The following is an 18,877-nucleotide window of genomic DNA, read 5'->3' as shown; positions in this document are numbered from 1 at the left end:
TGCAATTTGGGTACTCCTATCCAGATATGGCGGCTGTCTCAAATCTGGAGACTCGGCTTGACAACACAGATCGGTTCGTTGAAGTACTTCGACCTCCAGCACAGCCGCAACCAGATCCAGATCCCGCATATAATCAGTCGCACTATTCTGGTGCAGCGATGACAACTACTCCACACTTCCCATGGACGCAGCCCTACCAGTACAACCTACCGACCATCGACTACTACCAACCATTGTCGTTATATCGGCAACCTCTCGATCCCCCAGTTTGGCAAGATCATTCAACGACCAATGATATCGGCCATACGGAGCCTCTCGGCATGCCACGTGATCCGGTGACGCAGGAGTTGGAACCGAACCTATCGTTGGCTGCCTTGGTTTCACAGCTTGAGTGCTTGACCGCAGATGTCGAGCAATTGGTGTCACGGATGGATGCAAATGAACGTCTCTTAGGCGATCCATACGGACAGTCGCCGGGCGATTCACACGCTGCGAGGAGCCTTTGCCGCACAGCCGCCCTGCTTCCCGCTGCAGCTGCTGTCCTGCCCTTAAATCTGCCCCCACCAGCTCCTCCGTGCAGCTCCGACATCAATGGAGATGAGGGCGAATTGTTAGACGATGACCCGCCCCCACTAGCCGTGATCTCCCAGCCCGGTGGCCCCAATACCAGTCCAACATTGGTCCCTCATGTTGTACTTGTTGTTGTCCCCAGTTTAATAAACATGGAGATTTCAGAGAGTGTGAAATGCGACTGCTCTAGTTTTTCTTCCGGCAAGAGAATAGCTAGGGAGGAATTTCACAATTCGGATGATATAAGTTTTAATGATAGAGTAAATCCAAATCATGGTGAGGATGCGTCTTTCAATTCATTTTGTTATTCAGCGCTCGACGCCGATGCTAGGTTAATCCCTCCTCGCACCAATCAGTTTGGTATGCCTGGAATGGAGGACATAGAGCGCGATCCAATAATACTTGCGCGCGAGGATGCGCAGTCGATGAACCTTACTGAAGCGAAAGTCAATCTGATAGCGACCATTGCTGAATTTGAGACACCTTTAGACGCCGCGGATCGCCACGTCGACAATCTCCAACCTGATCCTGATCCACCGTACGACCTTCATGAGTATGACTTGACGGAATTGGCCTTGTTTTCGAGGGAGGATCTATTAACTGATGATGTTAAAGACTTCAGCCTTGATATTTCTTTGGAAATCTTGGGAGTTACGGATGTGGACGAGTCTAAGAGCGAAAATGGAAGGCAGCTTTTCTTGTCCATGCTTCGAGGGGCTCATTATATGATGGCAAAGCTTTCAAGGGAACAACTTGTGAGAGGAGCGTTATGTTCATCAGATTGTACTCTTGCACAGGGTATAGCATCATCTGCCTGGAATTTGGGATGCAATGTTGTGATTGTAATGCCGATTACTGCTCCAGATATGAAGCGGAGTTCGGTTGAAGGACTAGGGGCGACTATAGTGATTGTGAGATATTTGAATGATGAAGCACAGTTTCTCCCAACAGAGCAGGCGGAAAAGGAGGGTCGCACAGTTATTATTCCAGTCGATCATCGTGAACATATAGCTGCTGCATCTGAAATTGGGATCTTTCCTGAAATGGTAGTTATTGGAGTTGATCCTTCTGATCAAGTGGCCTTTCTTCTTTGCACAAAATTAATAGATGGGATGCTTCTTGTTAGGTGCAATTATATTTGTGCTTCATTAAAGGATATGCTTGGGAAGAATAGGAGTGTTGTAGAGCTCTCGGGTGCTCTCTCCCTAGCTGGGGCTGAAGCCTCTTGCAAGTACGATGGTCTCAAGTGTATTACGATAGCAGCTGTGGCAAGTAATGTCAACGAGAATTTTTCTGACCTGATCAAGAAAGAGATAACAGTTGAAGTTCATGGATCTAGTTTAGAGGCAAAGATAAATGATTTAATTGTACTGCCGAATAAGGCCAACAAAAACAAGGGAATTGAGGTTCAAAGCATTGTTGAGGAGCACAAAGATACCTTTGTGATAACAGGGCCAGACATTGAAGTAGGAAGGGAAGAGGAGAGACGATTGTTTGCGGATGATCGTCAAGTCAGAACTGGAGAATTGGTTATGAAGGAGAGTACAATCTTTCATACGGTGGAAACGTGGAAAAAGAGGGGGCAGAGGCAGACGTGTGTGTTTGATCCAGGAGGAAGAGACTATTAGTTGAGTCGTGGTTTCCACCTTGAGGGCAAGGTGAATTTTAACCGTGGGGGAGTTGATACGAGTATATCTACAGAATATTCTCATATCTTTATTATTATTTAGCATATCATATCTTTCTTATTTCTTGATCACTAAGTTAGGTTATTAGGGAGCATTATAAATAGGAGTCTTTGTTTATCATTTGAATTATTCATTGAAGAAATACAATTATTCTTTTATTGTCTTTTACTTTTCTCTGCAATTTACATTATCAAAATCCTTAGTTGAACGATAGTTGGCTGCTCAACGGGAATCTTCCCGCGAACGAACCAATATCTTCTCTGCGATCTCTCGCAGTTATCCCTCGATACGAGTCCCCCCGTATCACCGTATATCATACCAATCTAAGTATATATGCCACAAACAAATACCTGGATTGCGAAATGAGAAAATGGGTAAGTTTGATAAGAATTGTTGTTGTGTAGGCCGGGCCGGCGCCATATTTGTGAAGTTTGCCGCACCAACTTCATCAACAGGCGCTCGAGCTCGATCCCGATGGTGTCACGGTTTGATCGCTCTAATGTATAATGTGTTTTGCTCTCTTAATCGCGCTTTCATTCATCATTTCTTTTTACAAATCTCAGCATATATACGTACAAGTTGCACAAATTTCACCTACAAAGTGAATCAAAACTATACATGCATATCAGCATATGTATAATGTATGTAATAAAATCTTGCCGCAATTCGTATTGATGAAGATAGAACCACCTTTTGGCATTTGATTCTTATATCTACTGTGGGATCGGGATCGGATCCTAATTCCATTAATATCAAGCTTCACAAATTTTTTAAAAATAGGTAATACTTCGCTGATATGTTACTAACCCATTTCAACTCCAATCAATTTTAAATTGGATGCTACTCAATCTTTCGAATTATTATTAATCGAAACACTTTCCTAGTTGGAACAAACTGAATTAAATCGAGAAAGCAGAGCTTTCAAGCTAATCGGAAAAAAAAACCCAGAGCATTCTAGTTTAAATTCCTTTGTGATATATATACCTATCACCTGCGCATATATATAGGCACACTAACCCTTGAGGGTTCATTTGGTAGACTATATATGTTTCAATTAGATAGGCTAATTAGCGGATCCTTAACTCAAAAATGAAGGGAGCAGAATTAACACTACTATTAAAGACTTAAAGTGTAGTCTTTCGGTGTCATGAAACCATGCTGAAAAATCAAACACCAAGAGCAATCAATTAGTCTTTAATTAGATTAAAGAATTATATGGAGTACAAAAAAATTGAAGTCTCCCTAGCTAGTTACATTAACTATTCAAAACACATTATGGAGTAGCATATTAGCAATGACCCATGCTTTAATAAAGACTAATTTATCAACGACGTCTTATAAGCCCTACGGCCCCTACCCTCTTTTGAATTTATAATGTTAATACAAATAATTAATATTCCACTTGACATATTATACTTTAGAGCATAACGAACTGAGTCATTATTTCATAGTCAAAATATGTGCAAGTGACACATAAATCAATTATGTTTTCTATAAAAAAAACCATAAGTTTGGAATATTTTTCGAATAAAACTTCAAGTCGGGGACATAAAACATAATCAAGTTTTTTTAAAAAAAACATAATTATATCAAACTACGACAGGCTGTTTAATACAGAAATTAATCAAGAACTTACTATTAGTTAATAAAATATTTATCTACAATTTATTTATTAATTAACTTGTACTACATGACAAATTTAAAAAAAAAAGATAGAGATGATGATCAACTACTTTGACTATTAGAGGCGCATCTCCGGCGCTTCCCGGGGAAAAGATGCCGGAATCCGCCGGCGTGCCAGTCCCCCACGGCGTGGAAGTCGAGTTGGTGGGCCGCGGGCGATGAGGGATCGAACATGCAACCTTGGGGAAAGGGCGGAGGCTTGGCCTTGCGGCGGCCGGCTCCGACGGGCACATTGCGGAGGGCGCCGCCGGCGGTCCAGTAGCGGTGGCAGGCCTTGCAGAAGTGGCGCGGCTGGTTGACGTTGTAGTTGTTGAAGTAGCAGAATTTTGTCTCCATGCTCTTGCACCTCGGGCACGGGATGATCTTGTCTGGCCTCTTCAGATCGGGTTTCTGGTCATCGTGGTCGTGGTCGTGGTCGATCTTTGGCTGTGTTTTTTGTTTGGGCGATATTGTGGCTCCGAATAGCTTGATTGATAATGGGGTGTTGTGTTCTTGAAGTTGAGCCATGTTATGGAATATGAGAAGCACAAATTAAGTGTATATGATTGCTATTGCTTGGTGAAGAAAATTGTGTTGTGAATATATGCTTCAAATAAAGCGAAAAAGTGAACCGGAAACACAGGAGGTGGGAGTGGTTTGCTTTATATGTATCTCTCATTTTTGTATAGAAGAAAATTAAAATACAAAACAGAATAATTCTTCATACATACGATACCATAGTGAGTAGTGACAGATGATATTCATGACATCAATTTCTTGATTTCATTGAGACATAACATAAATATGCAATCCGACGGTCGTTATTATCTTATTAATGACGAATTTTAAGTTACTAGATTAATGACATAATTAATGTTTTCTTTATTTTATGCTCCACTAGTAGTAAATTAGTAAAACGAATCTGGTGTGGTGCATGGACTTGGGAGCAAAGAGAGCCGCCAGCGGCAAAAGAAGGAAAGTTGAGGTTGAACTTTTTGTCCACGTCACTATCTAGTTGAGTTAGTGGGGCCCATGGAACAGGTGGATTGATTGAGTGCAAAGTGTTCAAAAAAGTACAAGTATAAAGCTAAAGATTAAAGGGATATAAAGCTTAAAAGATCTTCTCATTTTAATTCAATTTTATAATTACCAATATGTATCCATTTCCATGTTTTTCTAATCAATGTTTCTCTTTCTTTTTCCCTTTTAGTGGACTACTTTTTTATGTGCTTTTAATTCTTAGCAACGAAGAGAAATAGAAACTGAAAACATTATTTTATCTATTATCATACTTATAAAATTAATTCAAGATCAAGTAAAACTGTTTTGCGTCTAAAATCAAGGTTCACTCATTTTTCCGTCATACATATAAAATCAATCCAATCAAGTAAACTGTTTTGCATAAATCCTCAAAAAAGAACTAGCTTGAATTTTTTATATATTTATTCTTAAAAATGCTTCTATTAAACTAAAATGATCAAATAATTGAAACTACTACATTTCAAGTTATTCGGAAAGAAAAACATTAAATAAAATCATTTTGGAGAATTGATACACGCCTTCACGTGGAAAGAAATCTAATGTACTCGTTGTAATCTATTAACAATTTCGACTATTTAAAGGTAATCGAGTTATTTTTCTTTTGACAAAAAACTTTATTTTCTCTCACATTCTTTATCATAAATATTTCCTCTTCACTTTAAATTTTATGTAAAAAAATGTACTATCAATTATCTTGAGACAGACATGGAGAATACTCTCATTTAGTACTAGTATATTGGAATAATAACTTGTAGTATGTCATATTTGACTTGTTAGACAACGTGACACAAGATTCTTCCTTAGGAATGAGTGATGTGTTTTTGTAAGTACCATTAAACTTTAGATGGAAAGAATATCTTTTATATTAATTGGAGTATTTTTTTTGTGCAACCATAGTCCAAAGTTGTACATCTGTCAAATTTAGGGATGATGTGTTTTTGTGCAAGTTTTAACATGAGATTTGTCTTCTAAGTAAGTATATAGTAAATCACAAATAACATATGCTAGTGCAATATTTATATCTGGTATCTGTTTGTTTTTTTTTTTCCACTGTTCATTCACGAATTATGTTGTTGAGTGGTCCGGGTGGATTTTCATTATATTAAGTTAGTATTACTACTACTTTAATAAAGTCACCTTTTAGGATTAAATGAAAAGTAGTCATTTCCATTTCCAACCTAAATCTTTTCTCACTCATAAACAACCATTTTCGTGGTTTAGTTGGAAAGATACACCCTTTTTTTTATTTTACGTCTTTAACCTTTTCTTTAATTGCCAAAGTTTATTTAAAAAAAAGGGGACATGATCCAGTTGTTTAAACGGCTAATTACTTTTTGCTAATTGCTCGTTTGTTGAGCATCATGACATGCCAATGACATAATTATCCTCGATTTCTATTAACTTGGAGATTATTTCTAAATTCATTGCGTTTATTGTTGGTTTTATGGAGTTACAAGAGATAACCGGGTGTAATACAACCAAAGAAGGAATACAGAAAAGAACTGAAATGAAAATTACAAACGGAAATCGAATCTATAAACCGTAGGAAAAGGAAATAGCCGAGTCGAGTAGGCCTCTTTCCGCAAGACGAGATACGCCCCGGTAGTGCTCTTCGGATTGACGTTTCGTCCCCAAAGATAAAACGGCTACGTCTCTGGTGAAGCAGCACCGCTATCAACAGAGCTCCGGCGAACTGGATAGAGGAGAGGGCAGAGCTTCGACAGAAGAACAATGCAGAGGGAGGAGAGAGTGTATGATGCAGAGTGGATTCCAGTTTCTGTGTGTAGAATGCTAGAATGACTAGCCTATTTATAGGCTCAGTCCACTGTAGGGGTCAACGCAGCCTTGATGGCTGTCATCAATGTCAGACCGTAACGGTCGTCGGTTACGAGCTGTAACGTTCGGGCGTTACACGCTCAGAGCTAGAGAGGTTGAATCTAGACGCTTCTAGATTCAGTCATGACGTGGACTGTCACGTGTCAGCCACGTTGGCTTACTGCGTCATACTGACGAGGTGTCATCCCGCTTGGCTCACTGACGTGGAAACGGTAGTGGTCTAAAAAGAATTAGACCCTAGACCCACTAGTGCCAAGTCCAAGTCCAAGTCCAAGTCCAAGTCCAAGTCCAAGGGCACGGGCTCGGGCTCGAGGCTCGCGGCGGGGCGGGAGGCGGGGCGCGCGTGTGGGCTCTGCAGCCCATCTTCGTCCACTATAATTATTCCATATAATAATCCTTCTTATTAAATACTACTAGTTTAATAAGGTTGAAACTTCCAATGTGGGATAATTAACTCTCTTAATTATTCCTTAAGCTTCTCCCATAGCTCATTAAGTTTGCAATTTTGCACAACTTTAATCCCTTATTTCTCACTCACCGGGAATCGGATTTGAAAAAATGAAGATACCACGGTCATATACTCCGAACGTAGATCGACGCTATATCATTTAATTTCACAAAATTAAATGTCTCGTTGTAATTATAATTGGTCAAAGTTCATTGACCGGGCATAAATTCCAACATTTATCTTCTTTTTCTGACAAAGAAAAGGCATAATTATTCCGCCAAGCTTGAGTAAACTGAATGGAAAAGGTTAACCAAAAATATCTTGTTGCATCAATGATTTATGACTATATTATTCTATTTAAAGCAGGCTGACTGTGTTGGAAAAGTGAATGGGCATGTGGCTAATATTCAAATTTGCTTTACTTAAATGAGGAGAATAATAGAAAGTCCCCTTCCCTTTCCATTTATTAATTTATACTCCCTCCGTCCCGCTTTAGCAGTCTCATTGACTTTTCTGCCCTCTTTTTATAAAAATGATAAAAAATAGTTAAAGAAGAGAAATGGTAAATTAAGAGAGAGAATAATATAGAGAAGAGTCTTATCTACATTATTGTCTTTCTTACTTTATCATTTCTCCACTTTAACTATTTTTTATTATTTTTACAAAAAGAGGGCAGAAAAGTCAATGGGACCGCTAAAGCGGGACGGAGGGAGTAGTATATTTTAGAGATTATTACTTATGGATTAACAAAAAATTAATAGCTGTGCTTGTCACAATATATTTTCCCAAGTGGCCAAGTTGGAAACACAACTTCTAGAATCTACCGGGAAATTCGCGCATTCAAAAAATGATAATTAAAGCTAAGCAAGTTATATTTTTAAATAATTTTGAAATAGTACGAGTATGAGATTAATCCCAACTTGGGAAAACTGGAATGATTAGTGAATTAAAACTCCTCGGATGACTAAATTGGTCTTTGGAATTAATTATATTTTCTTTTTGAAATATTCATAATCAATATTTCAATAGTTTCATCTTGAAAATGATAAATAACATTGACTTATAGATTGGTATTTTCAAAACAAAATTATGAAACAAAAAACGAATTGAAAATGATAATTACTTCTCTTCAAGTATACTATATGAAAATTTCTTCGCGTGAAATCGTGTTTTGAAATAAAAAAAAGGGGAAGAGAAATGCAAATCACAGCCAACCTAACACTGAATTCGAATAACATAATCATCTCCAATCCGATATAGACAAATAAAATATTACTATATTATATTTAGGAAAAAAAGGAGCGGATTAAAGGTGGGAGTGTTATTAAATATTGTAGATGCATGCATCATATTATACTGTGGAATCATTATCCTTTTAGTTGCTTAATAGATATACTGTGGAATCATATACCTGACTTGGTTTCCCAAGAGAAAATATAACATCATTGTGACACTTGATGCATTGCAAAAAAAGCAAACCGATTTACAACTGAGAAAAATGGCTTTTTCAAGGGAACTGAGAATTGGAACATGAAACAAAGTATAACAAATAGGTGACTCAATAAAAAGTATAGCAGTTTACATCCAAGCATGTATGTAAATTACTACTAGTCAACCGGCATCAGATTTTTTCTTTTCCCCACCTAATTCACAAGATAATTTGAGCTACAAAGGAACAACGTTTTTATCATACAAATAAAGGCCCTACAAACTAATTACAGAGATGGATTATTCACAAATATTTACCATGCTGTCGAATTCGTACATCAAAATTTCATGGCCAATGGACTGTTTCAATTCCAGTTTATATCATGAATTGAGATTATTAAGCGTCACTCCATGTTCCATCATCTTCAGCATCACTTGCAACAGCCTGAACAAGGGAACAGAAGTAACATAGTGAATAACAGAGATCGGCAGAGGTATCTTCAGGTCATAAAAAAGACTTTTCTACTTATTGGTGGCGAGAGAGAGAGAGAGAGACCTGGCGAATTGCGTTTGCCTTCTCTAAAATTGCATTGACTTGGACAGTGGCAGGGGCCCCAGATGGTGCGATTGATCTTGTCGTCATGGTTGGTCTCAGACTAAAAGACTGAGACCAAAATGATCAAATGGGAAAAAGAGAAAGGAGAAACCAAAAGTCAGTTGAGAGGAAAGATGCAAGTAAGCTAAGTTTTACAACTCTCTATCATATTTCCTTTTTCTAAATAGAATCTCTAATGCCAGGATACTGGATAAGAATAATGTGAGCACATGATGCAGGCAAACCAATATCATGAAAACAGAGACAATATGAACAATTACAAAGCCAGCCATGGCCAAGATGACAATCCACACGAGGTAGTAAATATTAAATCACAGCAAAACTTGAATGACTACAAAAAAAAGTAAACAGACGTGAAATTTCAACTAAATCTAAATAATATAGTACTCCAATATTTTAGGTAAATTTAAGTATCTGAACTTGCAAAGCATGCTTGAAACTGCATCTAATAACGACTAAATTCCCAAACAAATCAAATTTGAAGGAAATGACATAAGAAATAGTTTAGCAATAGTGACTTACTTTTGTTCTGATTTGGTGCAGAAAGTCATTTTCATCTGTGCTCTTGCTCTGGCTTGTTGGTCTTTGTCCATTTGACTTTTGTGAACTGAGCTGCTAAGCACAAATAGTTTGATCATAAATAACCATCGAACAAAAGAATGGAGAGAAGATAAGGAGAAGACGTAGAGGAAGAAGGGACATAGAGATGTCAGACCTTGCTTTTCTGCAAATAAGTGGTGTCATTTTGATCTTCACTTAAGGGGGCTGGTTTTGGCTGAGATATGGTTGAGGCTGAGCGTGTAAGATCAAGAGCATAGTAGGAGCCTTCAGGCATTGCATCAGACTTGTCATCCATAGACGTCGTACCTCGCCACTGAAAAGGAGGGAGAGGCGGTAGAGCAGAAGAAGGCAAGAATTGTGGCTCCACAAGGTACTTAGGGTTGGAATCAATCCTTTCCTTTCTGAACGAGTTATTTATGGTACTTAAACTTTGAAGATCAAACGAACGACAAGACTCAGACTTTTGAACCCCATTATCAATGAAAGGAAATTGAACTCCCAAGTTGGCAGGGATATTTTCCTGGTTTGCCTTCCCATCTTCTGAAACAGATTCTGTCAGGGAGATTCGGCGAAGGGCATCATATAAATCACGGTCCTTGCTAGTTGGAGATTCACTTGACTCCCACTGCTCAGAATTTGATTCTGACTGATTGCTTTGGCAATCATCTGACAATGAAGGTGATGATCGGTAGAATGTGTCAGCATCAGAGTCCGAACCAACATTGTACCGAGGAATAGACACCTCTGGAACCAACTGAAATGAAGGGTATATGTCACTACCACTTCCATTCATATTCTTCCCATCAGGGAATTTCAACTTCAGCTTCGAACTTTCAAATCCATTTATTGGTTGGAATGATATTTTCATGTGCTCCAGTGGAGGTGATGACGATGGTGATAATATAGGAGATTTACCACCAAAGAGTTCTTTACTTCTTCCAGAAAACATGTCATTTTCCACACTTCGATAATTTTTCAGCTCAAAATCATTAGCATTTTTGGAGCCTGCAGAATAAGTGTTGCCACTCCCACCAGGCAATGATTTTTGGTTAGATCCATTCGTAAGCAATCTATTGCTGAGTCCAAATATCCGACATGAGTTTGTGCTATTTTCTTGATGAGCTGAATTTGCAGGCATAGAACTTCCAGGTGCGGGCACATTTGATCCTGTAGATTTGGCATTGTGCTGATAAAGTGAATCACCGAACTTTCCAAGATTAATTTCTAAGTCGGCAGGTGATATTTTCCAAGATGCCTTTCTAACATTCATACCACTTTCATGGTATTCATGGCTGGAAATATCCATTTCGAGGTCCTCTTCAATGCTTCTGGACGTCTCTAGTTGATCTGGTTTACCTGAATTATCACTAAGAATGAAATGCTGGATAGAAGAATTATTATTCACATCCTTCTTATACTCTGGATCTTGAGGAAGAGCATTCTGTACGCTGCAGTCTGGCGGTTTTGATGGCCGGAGTCCGAGCAAGCCACCATTTGTCCAGATTGAAACTGGAGTGACATTAGAAATTTCTGGCACATGTCCGTGAGATTCTGAACTTTTCCTTGTTCCATCAGTAACCGGTCTTGGCCTTCCATCTCTCAAGTTAGATGATACAGTGGATGAAACAGATTCAACATACATGCCAACACCAACAATACCATTTTCATGAGAACCACTGCTTTTTGGGTGGCCTGAACTCAGAGCATCTTCCGACCTTTGGGATGATTGTAAACTATTATTCATCTCGGGGATTGAGTTCACATCATCTTCTCGCAATGCTTCACTAGCAACACAGACAGTTGCATGAAGAGACTTCTGAGATGTTGGGATGAGAGTATGTCCACAACTACCATTGGCCAGAGGACTGCTCGCCACAGCATTAGATTCAGGACTTGAAGATTGACATTCCAAATTATGCTCAAAACTTCCAAGATTTTGAGATTCCAGACTTTTCGCTGTCTCGTCACTAATCGGGGCTAGCCTTCCATCTCCATAGTTAGATGATACAGTGGCTGGAACAACTTCATTGTTACTTTCAGCATCAACATTATCATTGCCATGAGCATCATTTCTCTTGGGGCGGATTGGAGTGGCTGAACCGCCACTTCTTTGAGATGATTCTAAGTCCTTGTTCATCAGGGATACTGAGTTAAGATCATCCTCTGGTGATGCATCATCAATAAAGTCAGTCGCATAAGAGGACTTTTGAGGCATTGGAATTATACTGTCTCCATGAGAAGTGGGATTACCATTGATCAGAGGACTGCCGGCCATAACATCAGATTCTGGACATGAAGATCGGCATTCCAAATCGTGCCTTTTTAGCTCGCACTCATCATCATCTTCTCTTTTCTCCTTCATCTTAGATTGATGCTCTGCAACTTGCTTTCTTGTGCTGTCTAAATCGGTTTCTGATTCAGATTCGATGGTGTTAAGTGCATCCATAAAATTATCAGTTTCACTTTCTATGTCATCTAGATGAACATTACCAGATTCTTCTTCTGCTTCACCATCAGCTTCATTACAAGACTGATCAATCATTTGGTCAACAATTTCAAAATCTGGACACTTATCTCCAAGCGTTTCCATGTCCAAATTCAGAGAAAATGATTCTAACTGTCTATTATGATTATATTCCTGTACCACGCCATCAATGTTCAACTCTTGTAATGTAGGTTCAAATGATTTTCTCTTTTCTTCCCAAGCGATTGAAGATGAACTACATCCAGGCTGCTCTTGAGTGCCCACTTCAATAGTATCATAAACATCTGTAACTTTTTCCTCGAGGAAACTGTAATCTAGAAAATCATTCTCGTGCCTCTTTACTGCAGAAGAAATGGAATCTCTTGATTCAGGTTCCACTGAGTAACTTGGACGGAAATCACCTTCAATGTAGCCAGACCCATTTCTTAAATCCAAATTTGACTGCTCACCCAAATCTGATCTAATCATAGTATCATATGTTGATGCTGTTTGAGTAGGGGAAATATGTCCACCACCAATGCTCTGCTGAGTGAACGGTGTTCTGTAATATTTGCATCATAATGTTAGTCTTTATCATGGACAATCACAATTGTTCATTTTAATAGTATATCACACATGGCTTTCATGCTTTCACCACAACTTCCCACCCCTTCTTTTCCATGATATATCATACATTTACCTGTGATTGTTATAAGAAAATGATGCATCTCTTGACATTTCCTCATTCCTGGGACGTGACCTCCTTTTCTGCTCCAGCAGAACATGCAAGCAAGACAAAAAGATAAGCAACAATGTGAACAGAGAAGGAAGAATAAGAAACAACGGCAAAAGTCAAATGGTATAAATATATCTGAATTAAGCAGTTTTCCATTTCTGGTTCCTTCCACCATGGCACAATCTTTATATTAATATTGCAATACTTCTTCATAAACCTATATACTCTACTCAAGCGAACAATAGGAAACGTAAATCCTAGCCAAGTCAGTTGACAAGAATTACATACGCATAAAGATCTAAATTACCACACAACTGAAAAACATTAAGGTCTCTTTTGCTAGGTGAGTCATGATAAGGATGGATATGATAGCAAAACCAATGCATCCCCTTAGTTACAGATTATAACTGAAAAAGACACCTATTTGGTAGCATAGATATCTTAAACCAGTAGCTAAAGTAAGTGTTTGGCAAACGTGTCTGGAAGTGTGTAATAAGCAAAAACGAACATTTTATCCTAACTAATTCATTTTTTAACGCGTGTGGTGTCCCTTTACCCCTGCTTTCAAAATCAAAGTTGCTCTAATGCTGCTCTCAAGAAAACCTAATCGACCCTTTCTTGGAGCTGCGTGTTTTTGGTTGAACAGCTCACAATAGAGAGTGAAGAGCCTAGCTTACACCCAAAATCCCAAGATATTCATCTTCCTTCTCCTCGCACAATTTCTATTGTCTGTCATACACAGATTTTTTTGGTCCATAAAAGTTGAAATCAAAATCAAAATCCAATTCTAATCCCTAACTCGGAAACAACAAGAGCGTTCAATCTTTGTGTTCAATGGTAGCTGAAATGTGACCACTATTTTTTAATAAAAACAATCAGCACAAAAGTGAGCGAGGAGAGAGCTTCCTTTGTCTGATTTGGTGAGCTGCCGGAAGTGACACACGGATGTGGGTATGCTCCAATAGCTGCCTGACGCCAGCAAACAGAACGCGTCTGTGACCACACTAAGAAACAAGATCATCCAGGAGGGTTCCACGACGCCTTCCACTATTTGAATTCGCTGAGAGTAAAAAGGTGGACAAAGCTATGACTGAGGGGTTAATGGTAATTTCGCCCTCTTGTCACCATTGTGTTACCAATGCAGACTCTGAATCGCACCCATATATCGGAAAAGGGCACTTCTCCGTGCAGGCTTCAGCGGGCTGAAAGCCAAACATGGGCCACCGATAATGCAGAACATGGCTACCAAACACCCAGAATGTGCCAGATAGCATTCATATCTTATCAAGCCTAACAACTGGGGCCTATGTAATCAATGGGTGTTATCATTTTCCTCTATGATGACTCAGCTATAAGCTTCCTCCCTCGTGACATAATTAAACAACTCATAAAAATGGAGAAACTCTCATCACTTTGATGACCCTATCAAGCCTACTCAGGTGCAAAATCATCACCAGGTTCAATTGGAAAACAGGAGAAATGGCCAAGCATCATAGTTCTTTTATATCTGGATGACTAGGACAATCTGAATATATCTTAGATAATTTTAGAAAAATCCTCATAAACATACTTGGAAAAGAGTATATTCTTGGAACCTTCGCAGGGTTCACTTATAGGAGTACTTACAAAATGACTTGGATAGAATGCCACCCAACCCAGGTACAGGTCACCTTTCAAGTTTTATGATGTAAACTAAATTAACTCTGTTTCCATCATTTCACTTATGCCACTAGGCCAAATTCGGACATGTTTTTTCAATCTTATGTGCTTCATAATTTATGAACCAGAAGAAGTCAGAACAAATATTATCACAGGCCTTCATCAAGGTTATCTACATGCAGCTAATCAAACCATTCAACAATGTCTAGCAAATTGGGAGCTTATATAAGGTTGAAAGGCACACAAAAGATAGGATCAAGTTTAAATTGAGGGATTAATTGTAGAGGCTTAGAGGTATGCATCACATTCATTAAGTCATAGCAAAATACTATGCTTATATATAGTTATTTACAGCAATATAATGATATTACAGAATTACAGCACATTACCTTAGCCTTGCGAGCCTTCTTTTCTTTTGAACTCTTGTCTATACTAGCTTCACCAGATGTCACTGATGCTCTCTTAAAAAAAGTTGGATCTGAATACCTTTTCAAGCATGATCCCGGACCACCAGCATCAAACCTAAAAAAGAACACAAGATTTATCCACATGGCCAACAACTGGAATCTATATCAAAATTTTAAGAGTTGGCCATACCTATCAAGCATATGCAAACAAGGTGGGTGACGGCAGTCTTCATAAGATTCTGTGATGAATTGGGGCACGTCACTGTATATAAAATGATTTTGTTCACATCGGATCCGCGTATGCCAATTGGAACCTACAGAAGATTATCTTTGTAAGGACCAAAGGAATGGCAGAGCAATTACGTAGGAATTATCAGTTCATGCAACTCTAAATTAGTACAAAACGTCAAGAGACAGCTCGAGCATAAGTTCGAGAAGCTGACTTATAGCTGCTAAAAATCACTTAACACAACTTAAAAAATATAGTAAAGGGTAACAGGGTAGAAATTGCAAGGCCAGAAATTTAAGACTACCAGAAGTATAGGCAAAGTGTAAGTGACTCCTTTGAGCCAGTAAAGCCTTCTCAAGCGGAGAAAGGGCAGATTCAACTCGTCGAACACGTGCCATCAACTTATGGCTTCTAGCAGTTGTAATGGTCACTTCTTCCTGCAACCCATGAAAAACTTCTGCTGCAAACCTACCAGATGCAAAGAAGTTGTCTCGGTATCAGCCTCGTTTACATATTACACTTTTGGGAACTTATTAATACAACCATTATTGTTTCTTTCCATTCTTTCTAGCGTCGATTTTATTGCATTTATGTGACATATGCAATCAACTCACTACCCTATACACCCGTATCCATGAATTCGTGTAAATGTAGATACACTTGCAAGCCTAAATCTGCAGAAAAATTACTTAGCGCGATTTTGACCAAGCTGCGGTAAATGGGGAAACTATCCCCTTTCCTAATTTAACTGAAGGGAAGCAACAACTCTCCCTTCCCACAACTTACAACACTTGTAACCTAGCATCACATTGTTTCACCAAAAACCAAATCGTGAACCTACATATCAATTGCCCAAAATTAAGACTCGAAACTACACAAATTCCCGTAATGAGCGCATAACGCCCCCACTAGAACTCAAGCCGGCTCAATGAAGCAGAAAAGATAAAAGGAAACTGACTCAGCGAGATCACCGAGCTGACGTAAGACGCCGACGAGGCCGGCGACGGCGACTCCTTGGAGAATCTCCTTGGGTTCGTCCTTATTGGCCTCTCTGTAGAGCTCCGGAGCTCCAAGCGCGTACTCATTCCTGACCTCCGCTCTCAGGAGCGGCATCGCAAGTCAACAGGAAAAAAGGAGAAATCCTCCGAAATTGTTGAGGCAGAAACAAAAAGGAAATGCGAAATGATGGCAGGTGAATAGAATGAGAGGGGGAATTAGGTTTGGGGATTACAGCAGCGTAACTGCTGAGAGAGTGATGTGTAGAGAGAGAAAAGCCTTATCTGTCTACTGCTACTATTCCTATATAACATGAGAGAGAGAGAGAGAGAGAGAGAGAGAGAGAGAGGAAGACGACATTGCCAACCCTGCAAGCCATTCCTGGGTGGGCGCGCACAGTAAGAAAAAAAGTGGTTGAGAATGACGGAAATAGGCTTGTGATTTTTACGAGTGAAATTGACTTCCATGGAGTAAATGACGAAACTGACCCCGCAGTTTCGGAATTTAATTATTCCGCCGTGAAGGACTCGTCACGCCGCTCTGCTTATTTTATGTCACCTAAACTACTCCTAGCACTCCTACTAAACTATGATTTGCATAACAAACTTTTTTCTTTTTTATATTTATTGAAGATTTAATTTTATTTAGTTTTGCTGTGTTCCAACTTCACCTAGATAGTGAATTGAGAATCGACATATAAATATCAATGCCATTTATATGGTAGGTGGACATGTTTTCATACGAAATACTGTATGTAAATTGTGATGCACTCACAAAACAAATTTAAGGAAAGGATGGAATTTATTTCTCCTTATTGGTGCGCAGTGGCCAACCAAATCTGACTAGGCCAATTATTACAACTGCCATATTCCTCTCCTTCTACCTTTATTTAGTTTTTATTTTTGGTAAAATGGAGTATAGCAAACTAATCGGTTATCACTCCGATTCAACAAAAAGAAGTTTTTATACCAACCTGTTTTCGAATATCACTGGCCTTAAAACGAGTCTCAAATTAATTTTGACGACATTTGAATCTTGCAAACAAAACAAAATTTCGTTGGAAAATCACAAATCGAGATTGGTGGGGCCATTAGGTCATTAAATCAGATCAAGTTGAGGACCATTTTAGATATCATAATATACAAGTTACAAGCATTGAAGAAAAAAAATTAGAAATTGTTCTTAAAACCCAAACTAATAGTAGTAATATTCAAAGTTCTTCATATAAAGTTATAGTAGCATTATATTGGAAAGTATCCGATAACCTGCAATCTGCATGCTTAAGTAAAAACTTAAAAACTCACCTCCTCAGATTTCTGATCAGTTCTTCAATATATTATTTTCTTCTTTTTAAAATAACTGAAAGTTTGCTCAATAACATATTCAAGAAAAAGAAAATGATCGTCGGATTTTAAAGGCTCCAAATCATTATAGCTATTTATTTTATAGAAAAACAAAAAATCCATGATACACCACTCTTCATAAACAAACTTAAAATAGACTACTGTAAATTGAAGTCCTCGTAAAATTAAGTGGTCCTAACGGCTTAATCAAGGAGTCAAAATAAAATAATGTCCCAATTGAAAAAAAAAATGTCTGTCGTATTTATTTATAAATTATCTCTATTGAACGTTAGTTCAAAATTTTCGCAAGTCTTTCAACGTAACTTAATTTATTTGAAATTTTTTAGACTTTAAACCCTAAACATCAACGTCAACAAATGGAGGTCACATTAGTCTATTATCTCAAATAACATCATCTTCTGAAATCTAATAACATTTGTAAAATTTATGTATGTACATCTCACCTACTATAACTAAGATAATTAAATTAAATTTTTTTAAGGCGAGATAGAGAATCACATAGGCCATACATATTGATACTTTTTATTTTGTCTATTAATGACCCACAGGGAATATTACTTTATATCAATAGATCTCTGTCCCATTAAAATATTTTGCAACTATCAGTTCTGCAAAATAAAAAACTTAAGGATGGATCAGATCTTGTAATATTTCCTCTTGTTTGATTCCTGGCACACATGGCCTAGCTAGTCACTAACTAATTTAAAATTAGAAATAATTATTAGTACTGAATTAAACAAAAATATAAAACGAGACAGCAGCAGTATGTCAGTCAGTGTACATAGTTGACTTTTGACTGTGTTACTGTTATGTTAATTGGAGATTTCTTAGACATAATTTAGGTGTTTGGAATCTTGTCATTAATGTCACCCACTCTAAATAACAATACAAGGAATTGTGCAATTAAGTAGTAGGCTAGTAGCTCAAAACCCAAAACACTAATCTGGCCTGGGTTGCCCATACGTTCTTCTAATCAAATTTTGGGCATTGTTGCAAATCAGGCTTAACTTTTAATACACGAGAAGGAAATCACAAATGCAAAATCAGTACCCTCCGCATGGAAAACAAAATAGTACTCGTAAATGAAAAGGTTTTATAAGCATCAATATATATTTATATGCTTTTATTGGCTTTAATTCCAGGAATCCTGGATTCTATGCTCTTTGTTTCTA

The 18,877-nt window shown here is 38.2% G+C and overlaps 1 protein-coding gene and 1 pseudogene across 1 annotated transcript; both read right to left on the bottom strand.

The window, feature by feature from the left end:
• Positions 1–3,896: 3,896 nt before the first annotated feature.
• LOC125197050 (dof zinc finger protein DOF1.5 pseudogene) lies at positions 3,897–4,580 on the bottom strand (annotated as a pseudogene).
• A 4,206-nt stretch (positions 4,581–8,786) lies between these two features.
• On the bottom strand, positions 8,787–16,665 carry LOC125193946 (protein SCAR3-like). The gene is made up of 9 exons (XM_048091904.2): positions 16,304–16,665; positions 15,650–15,813; positions 15,307–15,430; positions 15,099–15,231; positions 13,015–13,082; positions 10,005–12,876; positions 9,812–9,901; positions 9,230–9,337; positions 8,787–9,118 (listed from the first exon to the last, which is right to left on the bottom strand). The coding sequence occupies exons 1-9, from the start codon at positions 16,456–16,458 to the stop codon at positions 9,071–9,073; spliced, it is 3,762 nt and encodes a 1,253-aa protein (XP_047947861.1). The 5' UTR covers positions 16,459–16,665; the 3' UTR covers positions 8,787–9,070.
• Between the last annotated feature and the right edge of the window lie 2,212 nt (positions 16,666–18,877).

Source organism: Salvia hispanica, chromosome 4 (genome assembly GCF_029641045.1).
Source record: "Salvia hispanica isolate PSC_SH4W2 chromosome 4, Shi_PSC_v1, whole genome shotgun sequence".
NCBI classification, from domain to species: Eukaryota; Viridiplantae; Streptophyta; class Magnoliopsida; order Lamiales; family Lamiaceae; genus Salvia; species Salvia hispanica.
The sequence above is the reverse complement of the archived record's forward strand: the minus strand, read 5'-3'. Positions and strand labels throughout refer to the sequence as shown.

Excerpts from the sequence above, each read along its gene's own strand:
- LOC125193946 (XM_048091904.2), bottom strand. The coding sequence starts at position 16,458 with ATGCCGCTCCTGAGAGCGGAGGTCAGGAATGAGTACGCGCTTGGAGCT. Across the intron at positions 15,431-15,649 it reads ACACTTTGCCTATACTTCTG|GTTCCAATTGGCATACGCGG; the intron begins GTAGTCTTAAAT and ends AATCTTCTGTAG. Across the intron at positions 15,232-15,306 it reads TGTTTGCATATGCTTGATAG|GTTTGATGCTGGTGGTCCGG; the intron begins GTATGGCCAACT and ends GTTCTTTTTTAG.